This window comes from Suillus subaureus (assembly GCF_016647635.1).
Source record: "Suillus subaureus strain MN1 chromosome Unknown BJ212scaffold_28, whole genome shotgun sequence".
Classification (NCBI taxonomy): Eukaryota; Fungi; Basidiomycota; class Agaricomycetes; order Boletales; family Suillaceae; genus Suillus; species Suillus subaureus.
This window is the reverse complement of record NW_024538584.1, coordinates 200585-216769: the sequence shown is the minus strand read 5'-3', so window position 1 is coordinate 216769 and position 16185 is coordinate 200585. Positions and strand designations below refer to the sequence as shown.

The following is a 16185-nucleotide window of genomic DNA, read 5'->3' as shown; positions in this document are numbered from 1 at the left end:
TTGTTTCTCGAACCAGAATCTTGATTGATCACACCAAAAGCTGTGGAATGAAATCACATACACAGCACAAACACGCACAACTAATGCAATACCCGTTGTGGTTACAAGTTAGGGTTAGTGCATTATACATAACTCGGGCACTCTCCGGTTCGGTTGTCCTTCGCTTCGAAATTAATAGGAATCGGTCCATTCCTCAAAGCTTTGACGATTTAAGTGGTGCGTGTGTACACTCACTCATCCAGTCCCCTCCAAGAAATGGCAACCTCAATTCAACTCCCATCAGACGCAGTCCCCTTCAACATCTTCGCCCTAACATCAATGCCTCCAAACGATAAATACCGTGGTGCTGTTGTAGAGGTGTGTATCATAAGATTAATTAATATCCTACGAAACTAAGATAAGGCGACGCATTATCGATCACTAGGACCTGCAACTTCCCCCTGCATTCTGTTTACCCTCCACCGAATCCGTATCTCGCGCAATGGAGTCAGCATATGATCGTGACTTTTCCCATATTCCGTAAGTGCGTTTCTTCCGTGCGTGCCAATGTCTAACTTTCCCGTTCAGCGTCCTAAACCGCGATCGGCGTCCTCTCGGGTACGTTGACGTCGCTGCTCTGAAAGAAAAGTGGGAAGCAGGCACAGCATCACCAGTACGCATCGCTATCAGATCGATGCCCTTATATGCTTAATCAGATTCCCAGAACGACTCCATCAGTAAATACATGACCAAGTTCAATCGTAGCGCATCTCAGCATTACACCCTCATAACTCCCTTGACGTCCCTTGCGGAACTAGCAGAGTTTTTGCGGGACAATATCTTTGCGCTAGGTGCGTATTGAGTTGAATATTTTGATTTTGCGGCCCCTAATGGCTCTGATCATTGTAGTTACGGACCAGGGCAGGAATTTCGTGCTTGCTGTGGCGACATCGCAGGATCTGGACGTAAGCCAGCATTTTTCTCGTGCGTAGGATTGTGGATTTATTTGTATCTCTAGAATTTTGTGACGCGCAGGGGCCGTTGATCTCATGACTGATAGATCATTTATTCTCGGCCATGTGGTTTTATATCTATATCAAGTGGAATATCATGCGGTAGGCACCTGATCGTGCATCTGTATACTATATCTCGGTTACAAGGTTGAGAGGGGGTATTTGTTTCGTCACAGGAACAACATGAATATTGCAAAGGCCTACGGTGCGATATTGTCTCTCAGTGTGCTATGTATCAGCTACCAAGCACTCATCTTTGCCATGAATGCGATAGCAGATGGCTTAATCCTGATCCTGATGGACTTCCATGACACTATAGATATATCGGATATGGTGTAATGGTTAACATTACCGCCTCTCATAATGATGCAGCATCGCGGTAGCTCGGGGTTCGATTCCCCGTATCCGAATTTACCTTTTGTTATTTTGGCTGGTGACGCTCCACGCTCTTTGTCCGAGTTGTAACTCGAAACACTTACTCTTGATCGAGTAGCCTAGCTACACCCGCAAGTGATCGTCACTTTTCTTCTGATTCTCGAGCTATCTAATAGCCCGCGAGTCGTGACAGGGACTTGGGGAGTTTTTTTTTTTGCTTTCTTGTTGGGACAGCTCAAGAGACTAGAAAAAACATCATCAGTGTTGTTAACCGAACGTACCGCAGCATGCGAGGTTTGCACTGGGTTATACGCTCGAGGTACTATACTCAGATGCAAATATTGAAGAGGTTTACTTCTAGGTCGGTATACTTGGACCCGTTCCTGCCAGGCTGCCATGATCTAGTTGCCCGATAGCGTCCTCGACTCCGGGACCACGCAGGCTTAGCCAAGGAGGGTAATTTGAAGTTGATTCAGGTGAATAGGCAGTATGGCATTCGTATGTCTTGATCAAGGCCTTACACATTCAAAACAAGACAACCGATCCTTAGCCGGGCAGTTTGCTGCGGCTGCCTTCAAGTTGACTGGGTACTGATGGGTTCCGAGGTAAGGCTAGGTCGTCTGTGTTCGGAAGTATGTATATCATGATATACACGAAACGACCTGACGGGAATCCCACAGGCTGCTTATGAATATGCCGACGTCCTCGTCTCGTCTCGAACGGGATAAGCACCAGACGGAAAACCTGTCTTGGTAATAACAGCACTGTCATCGTATGTGCTAACGAGATGAAGCAGTCAGGTTCTCTTACCGTAAAATTCATCATACTCATTTGTTCTGTGACTACGGGGCATACCTCAGGCTACCGCCCACCTTTACTGACAAGCAGTCACTTCCCCGCTTTCATCCCTTCGTTTTGGAGATTCCGACATAGAGGCTGTTGATACGTGTGCACGTGTGGTTACGTTCCGTTGTCCCAAATCCTACATTATATTTTATATTTTATGCTTACCTGCGGGAACAACATGCGCATCGCACGATGCACGACAAGGTGTTATTTGGGCGAGTAACCCTTCGTCGGCTTATCGAAGCCAGGTGATCTGACTGCGCATACAAGATCACTGTACTCAGCTGGGACAGCGGTAGCCACTTGGTTGGTGAGTGCCCTCCCAATTCAATCTTTGATAGTCGTTTTCAGGATCTAGATGTTTCCCAGACCCTGAGACGTTCAAGCTTAATCTTGATCATTAGCTCGATGTTGAAGGACGCATGCAAAATAATTCCAAATTCAGCCTTCTAGCTCGTATTAAAGCCGTTGCATGGTTTTTATGCATGGCATTTTGCGAACAAGCAGCTGGGCACGATGATTTCAAGGCCAGAATTTCAGATTCCAGAAGACAAACTCATGCATATCATGGAAGGGTGTGCACTGAAAGCATGATCGTGCCTCTTGAACTACGTCAGCATCGGTATCAGATGAAGATGATGGTTCTGTTTAAAACTTGAAGTTGTCGTCGTGGTCTTAGTGCTTGTGGTTGGGGAGTGTTTCCACAGACGTGCTTTGACACGAGCGTGGTATTGGCCTCGCCGCTAGCATGTCGTATGCTTCTTGTTTTTGAGGACCAGAGAGTTCAGTTTATTTAGACTAGCTATCAGTAGTAGTCCGAGCAGCGAGAATTAATCCAAATAGCTGAAATTCTAGCTAGTTGAGCTCTGTAAGGTATCGGTTACTTGCAATTTTCTTGCCATTTTTAGCTTTCCAAACTTTTTACAACCTTTATGAAGACGCCATGCAACTACAATGTCCGACGGACCCCTGATCCATTTCTGAGCAATTCACAGTTAGTACACGTCCCTGATAATTCAACATGTTGAAAATAATCACAAAGGATAAACAAGGCCTTCTTGCGTTTCGGATAGTGCGTGGAAGGAAGTCAGCGGTGTTGTAGAAGTAGTACTCATCGGTGCTTGAGGTCTGTACCCAATGTCGTAATGTTTTGTTTGCAAACAGGGCCAGCAGGTTTCGAAGTTTGTTGCTAGGATAGGCCTGATAAAGATGGAAAAACCACGTTGTATATGGATATGGATAAGACGATGGCGACGCTAGAATGGCACGAGTCTGAATGGAGTCCTGGCGTGTAATAAAATCAAGGCAGCAGCATGCAAGGTGCTCATGAGCGCGTGGACCATCTATGTGATATTGCTTCGAGCGTAGAGGGTCACTCATAAAGTCCCGGAGCGAAGCGTGGTAAATCTCAATACGCCCAACCCCATCATTCAAGATTACGGGTGAAAATGCTTCAAGCATCATAGCCAAGCTCCTTTTATCTACGTAAAAAAGTTCTTGGAGTTCCGCAAGTGGTAACGGCACGAAAAGATGGATAATAGACTGCCAACATCTGGCAGTGCGCAAGTGGATCCTCCGAAGTTGCAATGATCTGCCGATAAAGCTGATCGATGTCGGCACCGACAGTCGACTTCTCGCGTAGTAAGAGTTCTAGTCTCTCCTGCGGATGATGACCAGCGGCGGATATGAAATTCATGGCCATGGCAGCATATACAAACAGACCGCCCGCCTTAAAGACCAACGTCTCGAATTCATCCTCCGACGGCCAGGGGATGGGTGGCTGACCGAAAACAATAGGTCGAATTGTTCGTGTTTTATCCAGTGACACTCGCAAAAATAAACGGACATCCTGTATGGTATCTTCATCACGAGTGGTAAGGAGAATGTCGTGGACATTGGAGGGTATGGCAGCGCGGATACGATCCTCAGGGCGGCTTGTGAATATCACGTGGATGAATGGTAAGGCTGGGCCCGCGAGGGTGTCTGTCAACAGCGCGACCAGTCTTGCCGCCTCTTCCCATGAAAAACATTCGTCAAGAGCATCAATAATGATGACATAGGGCTCTTCACGAAATCTCAATGTCTGCAGTGGCGTGATAACGAGCGCCCTCATCTGATCTGCATGAGATTTTCCAGGTGATAGGAGGCTGTCGTCGCTCTCGATCGCTTTCACGATATCTTCTCGAATGCGCGGAAAAGCTATTGCAAGCTGGTATGCGATGGTAGGAATAATGGCGGCAGCTCTTTGTGCACGTTTATGCGAGAAGAAGAAAGTGGCAGCAAGTCTCTTTGCTGCTTTCATCTCCTCAGCTATGGTGAATGCGATAGATGTCTTTCCAACACCGGCAAGACCGTTGAGCCAGATGGTCGTCCAATCACGTTGGCCAAGGACTTCGATTATGCTCTTCCGAAGGGCAACACATGTGTTTTCCATGCACCGTGAGTGGGGCTGGCGATATTCGGAATCGAAAATGCCGCTATATTCTACGACATTGCATAGACGGTTCCAAGAGCTGCTAGAAGATAAGGGATGTGCTTAGAGGCGAGGTTGGTGCGAGTCATGGTGTAGTGCGCGGGAAACTTACCGAAATCCATTGTGAGAGGTGTTGAGCAGGATGGACGGGAAGAAGGCAGTAAGCTTTAGCGCGCTCACAGGTTATGCTTCCATGATGTACGGAAACAAACGTCGCATAACATAAGCGAGTATCGGGCTGACACTTACTTATCTGCGACTTGTAAAGTCAGACCCGGATATGCAATCTTAATTCCTGCCACACATAGCTACTCGTCAAAATGTTCGAATCAGAATATTTTGCACTGAAGCAAGTTGATGAGGATTTGATCAAGCCTGAAGTTACGAGCATCAACTGAGACTTGATGACAAGCTAGCAGTATCGGATATGGTGTAATGGTTAACATTACCGCCTCTCATACAAAAGCTTCGCGGTAGCTCGGGGTTCGATTCCCCGTATCCGAAACGAAAGACGATTGATTTTTTTGACTAGAAAAATTGATCATGGCAGCTTCATTATGGCGACTTGCCAAGAAGTGGTCGACCAGCCGACGTCTCGACCGTTGAAGCTGTTACAATTGGGAAGCGACGTAATAATCACGTGATGGGACGACAAGTTTACGCGTGAACGCGCGCTGCTTGGCTAGTAACTCGAGCTCACCATTGTCGACTTTGAGCATGGCAAGCGGTCGTCGCTCCCCTTCTCCGGAATCGCCTGGCCCTCAACCAATAAGGAGGCTTCATGAATCTCTTATTAACCGAATTGCAGCAGGCGAAGTATGCACTGGGTTAATCAAGATACAGACGCGAACAAGTACTGATGTAATTCATCTCTAGATCATACACAGACCCGCTTCTGCGCTGAAAGAGCTGCTGGAAAATAGCCTCGATGCCGGGTCTACTTCAATTCAAGTTAACGTCAAGGATGGTGGTATGAAGCTGCTTCAGATTCAGGACAACGGTTGTGGCATTCGTGTATGTCTTCTTCACATTCACATCAAGGCACTCCATTGAGCTTATTTAAAGAAAGAAGACTTACCCTTGCTCGCTGAGCGCTTTACTACCTCCAAACTGACTACTTTTGCCGACCTCTCCAAGCTAACTACTTATGGGTTTCGAGGGGAGGCTCTGGCATCTATATCCCATGTTGCGCACCTGACAGTGATCACGAAGACCAAGTCAAATAATTGTGCTTGGAAGCATGTATATAATACATTGTGCACGGAACGAAACACCTGACGAGAATCCTACAGGGCTGCTTACCTTGATGGCGGTCTCGTCCCATCGAAAGCGGGACACACACCAGACCCGAAACCTTGTGCTGGAAACAACGGAACCACAATCATAGTATGTCCCTAAGAAGTCAAATAGTTCTCTCTCATCACTCAGTTCACCACAGATTGAAGACATGTTTTATAATACACCTACTCGAATATCTGCTCTTCGAAGCTCCTCTGAAGAATATGCGCGAATCCTTGATGTAATGACCAAATATGCTGTGCACAATTCCAAGGTGTCATTCGGGTGTAAAAAAGTATGTTGCTTGGAATATCGTCGACGATGCGCTATAATGCATCGTGCAGGCCGGTTCCCTGAGTCCTGAACTCTCGACCCCGTCCTGTTCAGACACGTCTCAGGCCATTCGTCAACTTTACGGCCATTCCATAGCCAAAGAGCTCCTGCATGTCACGGCGTCTTCTGTTTCAGATGATAGCACGGACATGGATAGTTCAGAAGATCCGGAAGCATGGTCGGCAGAAGCATATTGCACCAATGCAAACTACCAAGGCAAGAAGACTGCGCTCTTGTTATTCATAAATCGTCAGTTTCTGCTCTTCCCATATTGCTATCTTGCAAAATCTGACGCATATTTTACGCAGACCGTCTAGTGGAGTCGCATCGTATAAAACGGTCTATTGAGAGTATATATAGCGGTATACTGCCCAAAGGTTCTTCTCCTTTCGTGTATTTGAGGTAAGACCGAATCCTATCAATGGAATATAAAATAATAATTCGCATAGCATCAACCTCGACCCGAGGTCTGTAGATGTCAACGTGCATCCGACCAAGCGCGAAGTCCACTTTTTGAATGAAGAAACTATCATCGAGCGAATATCGGATGCCATTCAGCAGAAGCTCGCAGGTCAAAGTCAGTCGCGGGTATTCGAGTATCAGGTACATCGAAAGATATATGCTCCACCCGCACTCTAAACACTTTCATTGACAGACGCTGCTCACTGGAGGCATCGCACAATCAGGATCACGGAAAGGCAAGGAAAAAGCGAGTAATGTCGATGAAGTGGAAGATGGCGAGGGACCAGAGGATGATCGCCGGGCATCAGGAAATCAAGGTAAGTGTTTGCGCAAATCTCAGGCAATTATCATTTGAATCTTGTTTAGTAGCGAAGAAGGTGCTTTCCCAGCACAAAGTCCGGACCTCCCAACAGGATCGCACACTAGACTCGATGATTCCGGTCACTGACCCATTGAGAACCGACTCCGACGAGCCCGTAACAGCCATCCGGTTACGGGACATCAAAGAATCGACATGCCAATTCGCATCTATAATAGAACTCAGGCGTCTTGCTACCAAACGCACTCACCATGGTGAGCTATGCAGTTTTTTTTTCGCAACGAAAACGCTCTTACACGCATATAACGTAGACCTGACCGAAATCATCAAGAAACATACCTTTGTCGGCGTGATTGACATGTCCAGGTGTCTTACGTTGATTCAACACAACAAGAATCTTTACATGGTCAATCACGCCGCACTAGCGTGCGTTACTGGGCTTCTTCGGAGGCTTGTGTTGATACGGTTATTGCAGGGAGGAAATGTTTTATCAGCTTGCGTTGTTGCAATTTGGAGACTATAGCCGACTCAAACTTGATCCCCCACCATCTCTTCGGATGCTTGTCAAGTTTGCGGTCGACGTGGAAGATACAGCACGCAGTGGCATGAGCGAGGACGAGATTGTCGATGTATGATTAAATTTCAGTACTTTGGCAGATTCACTCAACGTCCTTTCACAGCGAATAGTCAAGACCTTGATGGATCGCCGAGAGATGCTGCTCGAGTATTTCTCCTTGGACATTTCAGAGACTGGCGATGTTAAGACACTTCCACACCTTCTTCGCGAGTACACCCCTAATCTTGACAAGCTACCCATGTTCCTCATGCGTCTCGGGCCTCAGGTACGTCCCAACGCCATATTGTCATTCCACAGACACCAAGTTGCCTTAGGTCATCTGGGAGTCTGAGCAAGAGTGCTTTGGTTCTTTCATGCGCGAGCTAGCGTACTTTTACTCTCCAGCCCCGCTGTCTGTCGTCTCAGCACCCGCCTCTGACGAAGATAAACAAGAAAAGCAAAAGTCTGAAGCATGGCGCATACAAAATATCCTATTTTATGCGATGCGCAAGTACCTGGCAGCTCCCAAGTCCCTGTTGGACAATGACGTCGTGCAGGTGGCGAGCTTACCAGATCTTTACCGGGTCTTCGAACGCTGTTAGACCTCATATCATGCTGCAATTTCTATCCGTGAGTGCTGGTACATAACTCTAGAGTTGCCATATTAATGTACAGTAGACTACAATGATTCTATAATGCATCGAGAACAACGAAAGCGTGGTGAAGATAAGTTAATACAAGCTCTTGCCATTTGGAGCGGTACGGTAAAAGGTTGGAGAGTCGTACTTGAATGCGTCAACCTCAGACTCAGGATCAGACTCGTCACTGGAGTCGTCCGAAAGGTCGCGTGATCCACCGACTTGAATACATCTCCGAATGGAGTCTGAGGCATGTCGTTGGAGTCGTCTGTAGATCTAGCCAGAATGGATGCAACTCTATCTTCCAGCTGCTGACTTGGTAGAAGTTGCGTCCTGAGGTTTCGTCTTCTGGAAGAACTCGCTTAGCTCGTGCAGGTCTTGAACCAGGACTCCCAAGTCTTCATCAAGCTCATCCGCGAACAGGGGCTCTTGGACCTCTGGCTGGAAGTGCACCGTAGATATGCGCGATGATGTCGTGAACATAAGTGCAACTGCAAGGACGTTGGCACGACATTGGGTTTGTTGATGTGATATACGTGCAATGCACCAGCCAGAGTCTTCTGGAACACCAAAAATCTCTGTCTCACCCTCACTTGCACCTGCACCGGTAAGTGTTGAGACGTGCATGCTCATGCGAAGGACCTGTTTGGCTGTGAGTCCTCCAGTGATCTTCGTTGGCTCCTCCAATACATCAAGAGCTTGCGTCGCCAACTCTCCTTCCACCAATCGCAATAAAGGCATGAGATGCTCTGTGCCCAACGACTGCAAAGCACGTTGTTGGAACAGCACTTTAAGGACGTGCATTGAGTACACCTGGAGCCATCTCTCCTTGTTGAGCACCAAACTCAACAACAGAGTTGCGATATCGGTCCAGTCATCGGGAGGGTAGTGGTCACGTAAACTGCTAATGGACTGACGAAGAAAATCATCTTTGGTCCTGAACCGACGCTTGACAAAGGAAACCATAATCCGATTGATACTTTCCAGACCATCTTCATCAGCTAAGTCCGCAATTGAAGAACAGAAATCGTTTAGAGCCCCATCATGCTGGTCAGTGCACATGGCGTGCATGCACCATGGTAGGGACAGAGTAAAGAGGTCTCGAAGCCAGTTTTGGGAAGAGTCGAGCAATTTGGCGCACTTCAGCTTGGCCAGTCTCCCAAGAACTGTGAACGTGTCATCTAGAGTCGTGGCGGAACGAAGCCCGCTCCAAAGAGCTTGTTGCAATCCAATGGACCCGTTCCAATCTCTAGGGCGCTGGGCAACGATGAGGCCAGCGATATGGGGATCATCCAAGTCAATCCGATCAAGGAATGCAGACAACAGTTTGATGGCTTGCGTATATTCAGTTTCTGCACTGGTTGACATCACTGCATGCGTTGTCCAAAAAAGACGAGGAAGTAGCGTATCATCGAGTTCGTCCAGCGTAACCATATGGGTGATGGTACGGATAACTTCCGCCGAAAAGGCCTGTCTTTCTGGATCTACATCCGCTATGGAAACAGATAACCGACTCAGCAACTGATCCAGCGCGGCATGACTCAGAGGCAGTTTCAACACGCGGAGCACTTGTAAAGAACGAAACGCGAGGCTTCGCATGTTGCAAAGCTCCACGTAGGCTAGTGCCAGTTTGCCTACAGTCTGTTCCAAGGCTGGAACAAGAGGCTGGAGCATAGGAAGCACCTGAGAGAAGAGCGCACTCATTCGAGTTTCCACGATGTCGCTGTCATCATCGTCCTTCCAAAATATAGAATCTCCTTGATCCTCCCAGGCGCTGATCTGCGCCACTAATGCAGAGCAATTGGACTGTGCGAGACCTGGAACACAAATACGCAAGAGCTGGAAGAGCATCCCACGCGCCCTGATCCTCATAAGAGAGACACGGTGGTCAAGATTGGGAAAGATTGCCTGCAGAATGACTGGTATGGAAGTGACATGCGTCCACTGTCCTTCCACTGCAGCAGACCCCAGTAAGATCAGTGCATACTGCGCCGGTCCCAGTAGTATCTTTGGCTGCTCTTCCGCAAACTGAGCATTCAGATCAGACCACAGTTCAAAGTCTTCTGCGCCGGGAGGCTCCTTCAGTTGGTGATCAAGGGAAGGGACCATACGTTCCGGCTCGCAGTAGTAGCAGAGAAGCTCGTAAACTTGCAGCGCAGCAGCAGAGCGCGAAAGACATGCTACGATGGTGGAGGCGCAATCAATGAATGCGGAGGTAGCTACCTTGAGAGCTTGATTGATGAGGAAGGTTATGGTAGCCGCTCCGTAGGTTTCGTTGGGGTGGTCTGTGAATCGCATCCATATCGCGGCAACTTGCTCGAAATGACTCTCACTGTATCGTTTTGTGAGGGTGAGGAGATGATACAGGATGCGGCTGCTGGCTGGAGATGGGTGTAAACGTGCTTCATTGTCGGGGTCAAGTGTGAGCTGTATATTTGGGACCCAAGCCTCGAGGCTCTGCAGCAGTAGAAGGACGACTCTCTCGTTTCCACTACGACGCATGCGCATCAGCAAGGTAGTCATCTCCGTAACCACATCGTTAGCGTGATTGGGGTGTTCGCCGGAGAGACGTTCAGTGACTAGTCGATGTACATGCAAATATACGCTGCTTGAGGGATTGGCAGCCATAGCCTCAAATTCGCCAAAAGACAGGACGCCAGAGGAATGCTCATGCATGACTTCGAGGAGCATAAGAGACTTTCGTCTAATTCCAGAATCAGCGTGACAGAGGTTGGTCAAGCCCAAGCATATGATTTGGGCGAAAGTGTATGAGCTGACATCCACGTTGCACACGACCTCGGACAGAACCTCGAAGAAGGCAGAGCTACTCGACGATGAGTCATTCGAATCGATGAAAGAGCGTCGAAGGACCTCGCCGAGTAACATTTTATCCACTTTTCTGGAGGAGATAAGGGAACGAAGGGCTTTTCTACAAAGGAATGAGTAGGTAGTACATATGGAAAGGGTTAATAAGCACCTTCCACATATGACGACTTGAGGGTAAGAAGATTGAAAGACATGATGAAGGCGGTCCAGGATTTGTGCAGCTTCCAGAGGTTTCGGATGCTCCTGAGGGCGATCTGAAGGTGATGAGGAATCAATGGTTTCAAAAGGATAATATGCCCTTTGCTGCTACCATGTCAGCTGTGAAGAATAACACATGAAGTGCTTTGCTTACGCAAAGGGCAGCGAGGGCACCCACAGCTGCATTAGAGAGCAATTTAGTTTCGTGTTGAAACCGTTCAGCAGAGTCTGATTCGGCATGTGGGTCATTCACAGCCGCAGCCGCAGCCCTTTGCATGAGGATGTATCGCTGCTTCGATGATTCGGACTGAACACCATACTGGCACCATTCTTCACAAAGCCTGTAAAGAGTCGCATACATGTAGGGTGAAACGAATCGTTCCGAGTCAGCGAGGTTCGCCAAACTATCGAAGAACCGTTCGATCAAACCACAGAAATAGCGGCGAAGGCGCTGGAGTGCGTAGTTGTCACGATTCTCTGTAGTAATGAGGAAGGTTTGCATGTTTCGAATGAATTTAAGCGCATATGAAATGGCGTCTTGCTTTGCAGAAGATCTCTGGTGCTGCAGCTGAGGAGCAGTGAGGAAGTAGATACGAGCAACAGCCGAGTGCAGACGAGCTTGACGTCGTGAACGCCCACTCGACCCAGGAGATCCAGATTTCGACCGGACGTCATCATGGAATTGAAGGAAAGTAAAGTGATTCAGATCTTCCAAAAGCTGCGAGAACCCACTAGAAGGAAAAGAACTGATGCTGACTACAGCAGCATCACGAAATGGGGCATATTCCACATCTAAGAATGGTGTCAGGTACCTGAAGAGGCAGCGTGTGGTTGACATCCGCTCGCGCTCTGAGGTAGCGTCCGAAGGAGCTCGCGAATGTTCTCGACCGGCTTGGGCGGGAGTACCACCACGGCTATCAGATATAGCAGCCGTAGCACACAGGATCTTGATCCACAGATACCATTGATCGATCAAGTTCATGTTGTCTTTGACCTGCTTGTACCCCTCTTTATCGGCGGAGCCTGGCACCCTAGAGACGCCGGACGGTAATCGTCCGCTGAGAGTCGAGAGTCCGGCAAGGTGCAACATTGAAGGATGGTAGCGAGATGCTGCAGCCTCGATCATGGCACGGCAGTCCACCGCAACCTTCAGCGGTTGCTGGAACGAGGCTTGGATAAAGCTCGGGAAAACACAACGCCATATTTTCTTGTCCTTGTCATAGTTGCTATCGGCGATCCTTAGCAGCACGTCCTTTCGCCCAGCCCGCCTCCACTGTTGCAGCCGGTCTAGCTCCGAGCTATCTAATAAGTCGTCAAAGCCCTGAAAATGAGGATTCTCACGAGCATCACACTCGAGGAGCCCGTTTAGAAGGATGGAGGCACCCGCATGGGCACTCTCGACCACATCTATATGAGCAACGAATGGTGCAAGTATGCGGATGAGCTTAACCCCTGCACAACGGACAGTAGAAGCTTCGTGCGATAACAGAAACAATGCTCCTGCAGTGATTCCGTCTCCTTGAAGGGCAACGGCCTCCCTTTCACTAGCTATGATGTCTGCTTTGGGTTTCTGCAGGATACCTTTGACCCAACCTTCCACCAGGCTGATCCAGAAATTCAGAAGTCGGGTACTCTCGAGGACAAGCCGTGCACCGGTTCCCTCCCTTCCAACATAGGCAGGATCAAATAGGAAGGTCGTAAAGTGGCGCAAAACTGCAGGCGCATACCGCCCGTCAGCCATAAAGCGCCTCAGCGCCGCTCCCGCCGCTTCTCCGATCCGAGGCTCAACATGTATAATACCGCGGATGAGTATATTGATAGCGTCCGTGAGTGGTAAGGAGGCGTGCAAGCAGCGCGGCCACGATTGCAAACATGTCTGTAGCATAGATATCTGCGACACGAGATGATTGGGGTACGCAAAGGACCCTTCAGGACGGCGGCAAATGACGATGTTGTGGGACTCTTCATGGACAGAATTAAACCGCGACAGCGACCACTGTTCATCAAAGATAGACATTTGACCCACAGACTGGCTCGCTGACCGTGCGATCGCCGTAATTACAGCTCCATATCTGTCAAGCAGCTCTTGAACTCCATGTCTGGATACCACTGCAGCCGGAAGAGCGTCGGAAGATGAAGGATAATCATCCCAAGATGGTACAGCAGTGAAATCGACACTAGACGGCCATGTAGGAGACGACTCCTCGCGTTCGAAGGCGTTTAAAGTTAAGAGGATAGCCTGGGCCGATACAGCAACGCGTTCAGGAGCCAATATACCCATGAGATTACTTATGGATGAGGAATTCACGACGGCTTCCTGAAGTAAATCCATGCAGAGTCCCAACCCATAGTCGAAATAGCGCGACAAGACAAAATGCACGATGCAGATGAAAGGCTCAAGATGCTCCTCGTGATGGAAAATTGATGACCGTCCAGCAGGGAATATGTATTTAAGGAGGGAGTCCAACTTGGTAGTGCTCGTCGCTGAGGGCTCCTGGCATCGATACAGGTATGTCCAGATCAATCGAACGATTCCATTCAAGACAGGAATCCGATGGAGCTTCTCCTGAATCAGAGGTCAGCAAGAAAAGCGTCTCACTAGTCGAATTCGAACCTTCATCTTCGACAGCCCATACTCAAAACAAGCCGTCCAGTTGCGGAGGAAGTATTGATGAGGGGCAACACAAAGGCTGGTGACAGCCAATGGGTAGGCGATATGCCAATACCGCGGCTTACTCATCATCTCCTTAGCCCGAGGATAGATCCTTTCGATTGCCTTTTCCCATTGTGGATGATTGACTTCGGCCTGTGCCGTCTTGAGGTCATGTTAGCGTGTATCAGTACCAGCAAGGGAATAGGAAATACCTTTCCAATGGGGTGCAAAAGACGAGTCAACGTATCGGCGAAAGCGATCTTGAACCGAAGACCATGCGCATTTGCAAAGGACTTGGCTAATAACTCTAGAAACTCGGCCCCTTCCTCAAATGCCTCCGGAGGCCATACCTAGCTGACACATGAACACAAAAAGGCAGAGAACAAGATGATCCTCACTCTCAGCTGAACGTGACGGAGCCCCTTCACTAGATGCTCGTACTTCGTATCGAGGTCTTTCGCCACCTGACCATTGGCCACAGGCTCTAGCTCGCAAAGAAACCGATCCGTAACACTAACAAAACTGGCGGAGAATTAATTTGTATGCTGATGCAGCAACAACACCATGCTCACCGAACATTTGCTAAGTGTCCGAGCAGCGTGGCATACAGTTCAGCATTAAGCCGATGATTAGCTGACTGTGCAAGGAGCTTCAAATCCGGTCTCTTGAACTGCTCGAACGTTGTTTCCTCCAAGGTAAATCCCAGCGTATCACCCAATGCGTCTTTGGACAAAACGGACAAAACGGCAATCAGAGCACGACACATGATATATATTGACGCCAGCGACTTTCGTTCATTCAGCAAGGTAGACAGTTCTTGAACTCTCGCACCACGTGTCCATAAAGGCGATTGGCTAACATGATGTTTAAGTATGTCGGCGCTGACGTTTTCATTATGACTGCGTCTCCAGCGCATAACCGAGTCTATGACGGGTTTCGGATGTTTCTGAGCTATCTTTCCCAAAGAGCCCATCAGGTCATCGAACTTGGGATCCAGCGAGGGACCCATGAAGTTCGACAATAAAGGCTCGCGGTCCTAAGGGCGCGTAAATGACATTGCCCGACCAATTCGAAAAGAAAGCAAATACCAGTGTTTCACGAAGGAACACATTCATCTTTGCTTCAGCAAGAGTGGCAAACCGAATAAAAACTGCATGCAGAGCATAGTCGGATGGCATCTTAGGACCCGATAACACTTTTTCATCTTCCTCCACCATTGAGGGCCCATCACTACTGAACATCTGAGCACCAAACGTGTCGGGCACACGTGGAACGGGAGGAGGAGAGGATGAGTAAGAGAAGCCAGGAACATGATCACTCCCTGTGTCCGAGTTGTGAAATATAGACCCGGATTGAGAATGATGAGATCTTGCAGTGGAATGCCCTCTTGCCCTTGATGGAGCGCGAGGACGTGATTCGCTAGATCCAGGCGTCGGAGGGCGAGGATGCGGCGGACTTGCAGCACTGAATGTCTTATTAGATGTCAAGGTGGAATGAGGCAAGGACGAAGTCGAGCGGTTAAAAGGGTTCTTGAGAATGGGATATGCTTGGTAGTCTAGGGGAGGTAATGGTGGCACATCGGTGTTCTTCTTGAACGCGTTCCTGATAGATGCAAAAGATGGCTTCTTGGAGAACGGAGAGCTTGCAGTTATGGAAGGTTGAGTCATATGTGAGCTCTTGCCAGTCTGACGAACAGGTTGCGAACTGAAAGAATCCTCTGACGCTGCAGAATCGCCGCGACTATGAAAGTAGCTTCGGTCGCTACGTTCTGGAAGTGCAATGGGGGTCATGATGGTTGGTGAATCTGGGCCTGATCCTGCATTTCCGAATGCACCAAAGCCATATCCTCCAGACCTGCCGAAGGGTATGGGAGTGGATTGAAAATCACCATCATCAAAGTCTGGACAATTCAAGGTTAAAAGCTTCCAGCGGAGTAGATGCATGGTTTCTAACCTGGTATTGTAATCTGCAACACGCCCTCTGAGCTCATGATTCACTGCAAAAGTATGGTCCCGAGGACAGCAATAAGGTTTAAATCTTCACTGGGGAAATTGTGAGGTAGAAACAGCCAGGGTAGCTTTACGATGGTAGGTGAGGCTCCACGCACTAAAAGGCTTATACGTTCTGTCCGAGGTCCTGCCCGCTGCGTTTGACGACCGTCGACGAACCAGTAGTGATCTGAGCCTGTTGAACAAGGACTGACCGTGAGAACTTCGCGTATATATCAGCATTTACT

The 16185-nt window shown here is 48.6% G+C and overlaps 4 protein-coding genes and 2 non-coding genes across 6 annotated transcripts; 4 read left to right on the top strand and 2 right to left on the bottom strand.

The window, feature by feature from the left end:
- Window positions 1-255: 255 nt before the first annotated feature.
- BJ212DRAFT_1277261 (uncharacterized protein) lies at window positions 256-1024 on the top strand (the record flags this gene model as incomplete). Its single annotated transcript, XM_041331348.1, has 6 exons — window positions 256-357; window positions 425-519; window positions 568-652; window positions 704-830; window positions 889-944; window positions 998-1024. The coding sequence occupies 6 exons, from the start codon at window positions 256-258 to the stop codon at window positions 1022-1024; spliced, it is 492 nt and encodes a 163-aa protein (XP_041190185.1).
- Window positions 1025-1316: 292 nt separating this feature from the next.
- On the top strand, window positions 1317-1402 carry BJ212DRAFT_t93. Its single transcript has one exon. It is a non-coding gene; the product is annotated as a tRNA-Glu (tRNA).
- Window positions 1403-3690: 2288 nt separating this feature from the next.
- Window positions 3691-5161, bottom strand: BJ212DRAFT_1465456 (uncharacterized protein; the record flags this gene model as incomplete). Its single annotated transcript, XM_041338964.1, has 2 exons — window positions 4799-5161; window positions 3691-4748 (listed from the first exon to the last, which is right to left on the bottom strand). Exons 1-2 carry the CDS (start codon window positions 4806-4808, stop codon window positions 3691-3693), a joined length of 1068 nt encoding a protein of 355 aa, XP_041190184.1. The 5' UTR covers window positions 4809-5161.
- BJ212DRAFT_t94 lies at window positions 5108-5190 on the top strand. Its single transcript has one exon. It is a non-coding gene; the product is annotated as a tRNA-Glu (tRNA).
- Window positions 5191-5403: 213 nt separating this feature from the next.
- BJ212DRAFT_1448320 (histidine kinase-like ATPase) lies at window positions 5404-8236 on the top strand (the record flags this gene model as incomplete). The annotated part of the gene is made up of 14 exons (XM_041338528.1): window positions 5404-5502; window positions 5563-5700; window positions 5752-5924; window positions 5979-6072; window positions 6125-6259; window positions 6309-6546; window positions 6606-6699; window positions 6747-6900; window positions 6953-7076; window positions 7126-7332; window positions 7390-7504; window positions 7554-7707; window positions 7759-7920; window positions 7970-8236. The coding sequence occupies 14 exons, from the start codon at window positions 5404-5406 to the stop codon at window positions 8234-8236; spliced, it is 2154 nt and encodes a 717-aa protein (XP_041190183.1).
- Window positions 8237-8527: 291 nt separating this feature from the next.
- Window positions 8528-16177, bottom strand: BJ212DRAFT_488512 (cell morphogenesis N-terminal-domain-containing protein). The gene is made up of 9 exons (XM_041343322.1): window positions 15903-16177; window positions 15038-15849; window positions 14522-14985; window positions 14348-14471; window positions 14162-14299; window positions 13911-14111; window positions 11451-13862; window positions 11250-11401; window positions 8528-11201 (listed from the first exon to the last, which is right to left on the bottom strand). Exons 1-9 carry the CDS (start codon window positions 15937-15939, stop codon window positions 8570-8572), a joined length of 6972 nt encoding a protein of 2323 aa, XP_041190182.1. The 5' UTR covers window positions 15940-16177; the 3' UTR covers window positions 8528-8569.
- Between the last annotated feature and the right edge of the window lie 8 nt (window positions 16178-16185).

Excerpts from the sequence above, each read along its gene's own strand:
- BJ212DRAFT_488512 (XM_041343322.1), bottom strand. The coding sequence starts at position 15,939 with ATGAGCTCAGAGGGCGTGTTGCAGATTACAATACCAG. Across the intron at positions 15,850-15,902 it reads GTTGCAGATTACAATACCAG|ACTTTGATGATGGTGATTTT; the intron begins GTTAGAAACCAT and ends TGAATTGTCCAG. Across the intron at positions 14,112-14,161 it reads TTTTGCACCCCATTGGAAAG|ACGGCACAGGCCGAAGTCAA; the intron begins GTATTTCCTATT and ends CATGACCTCAAG.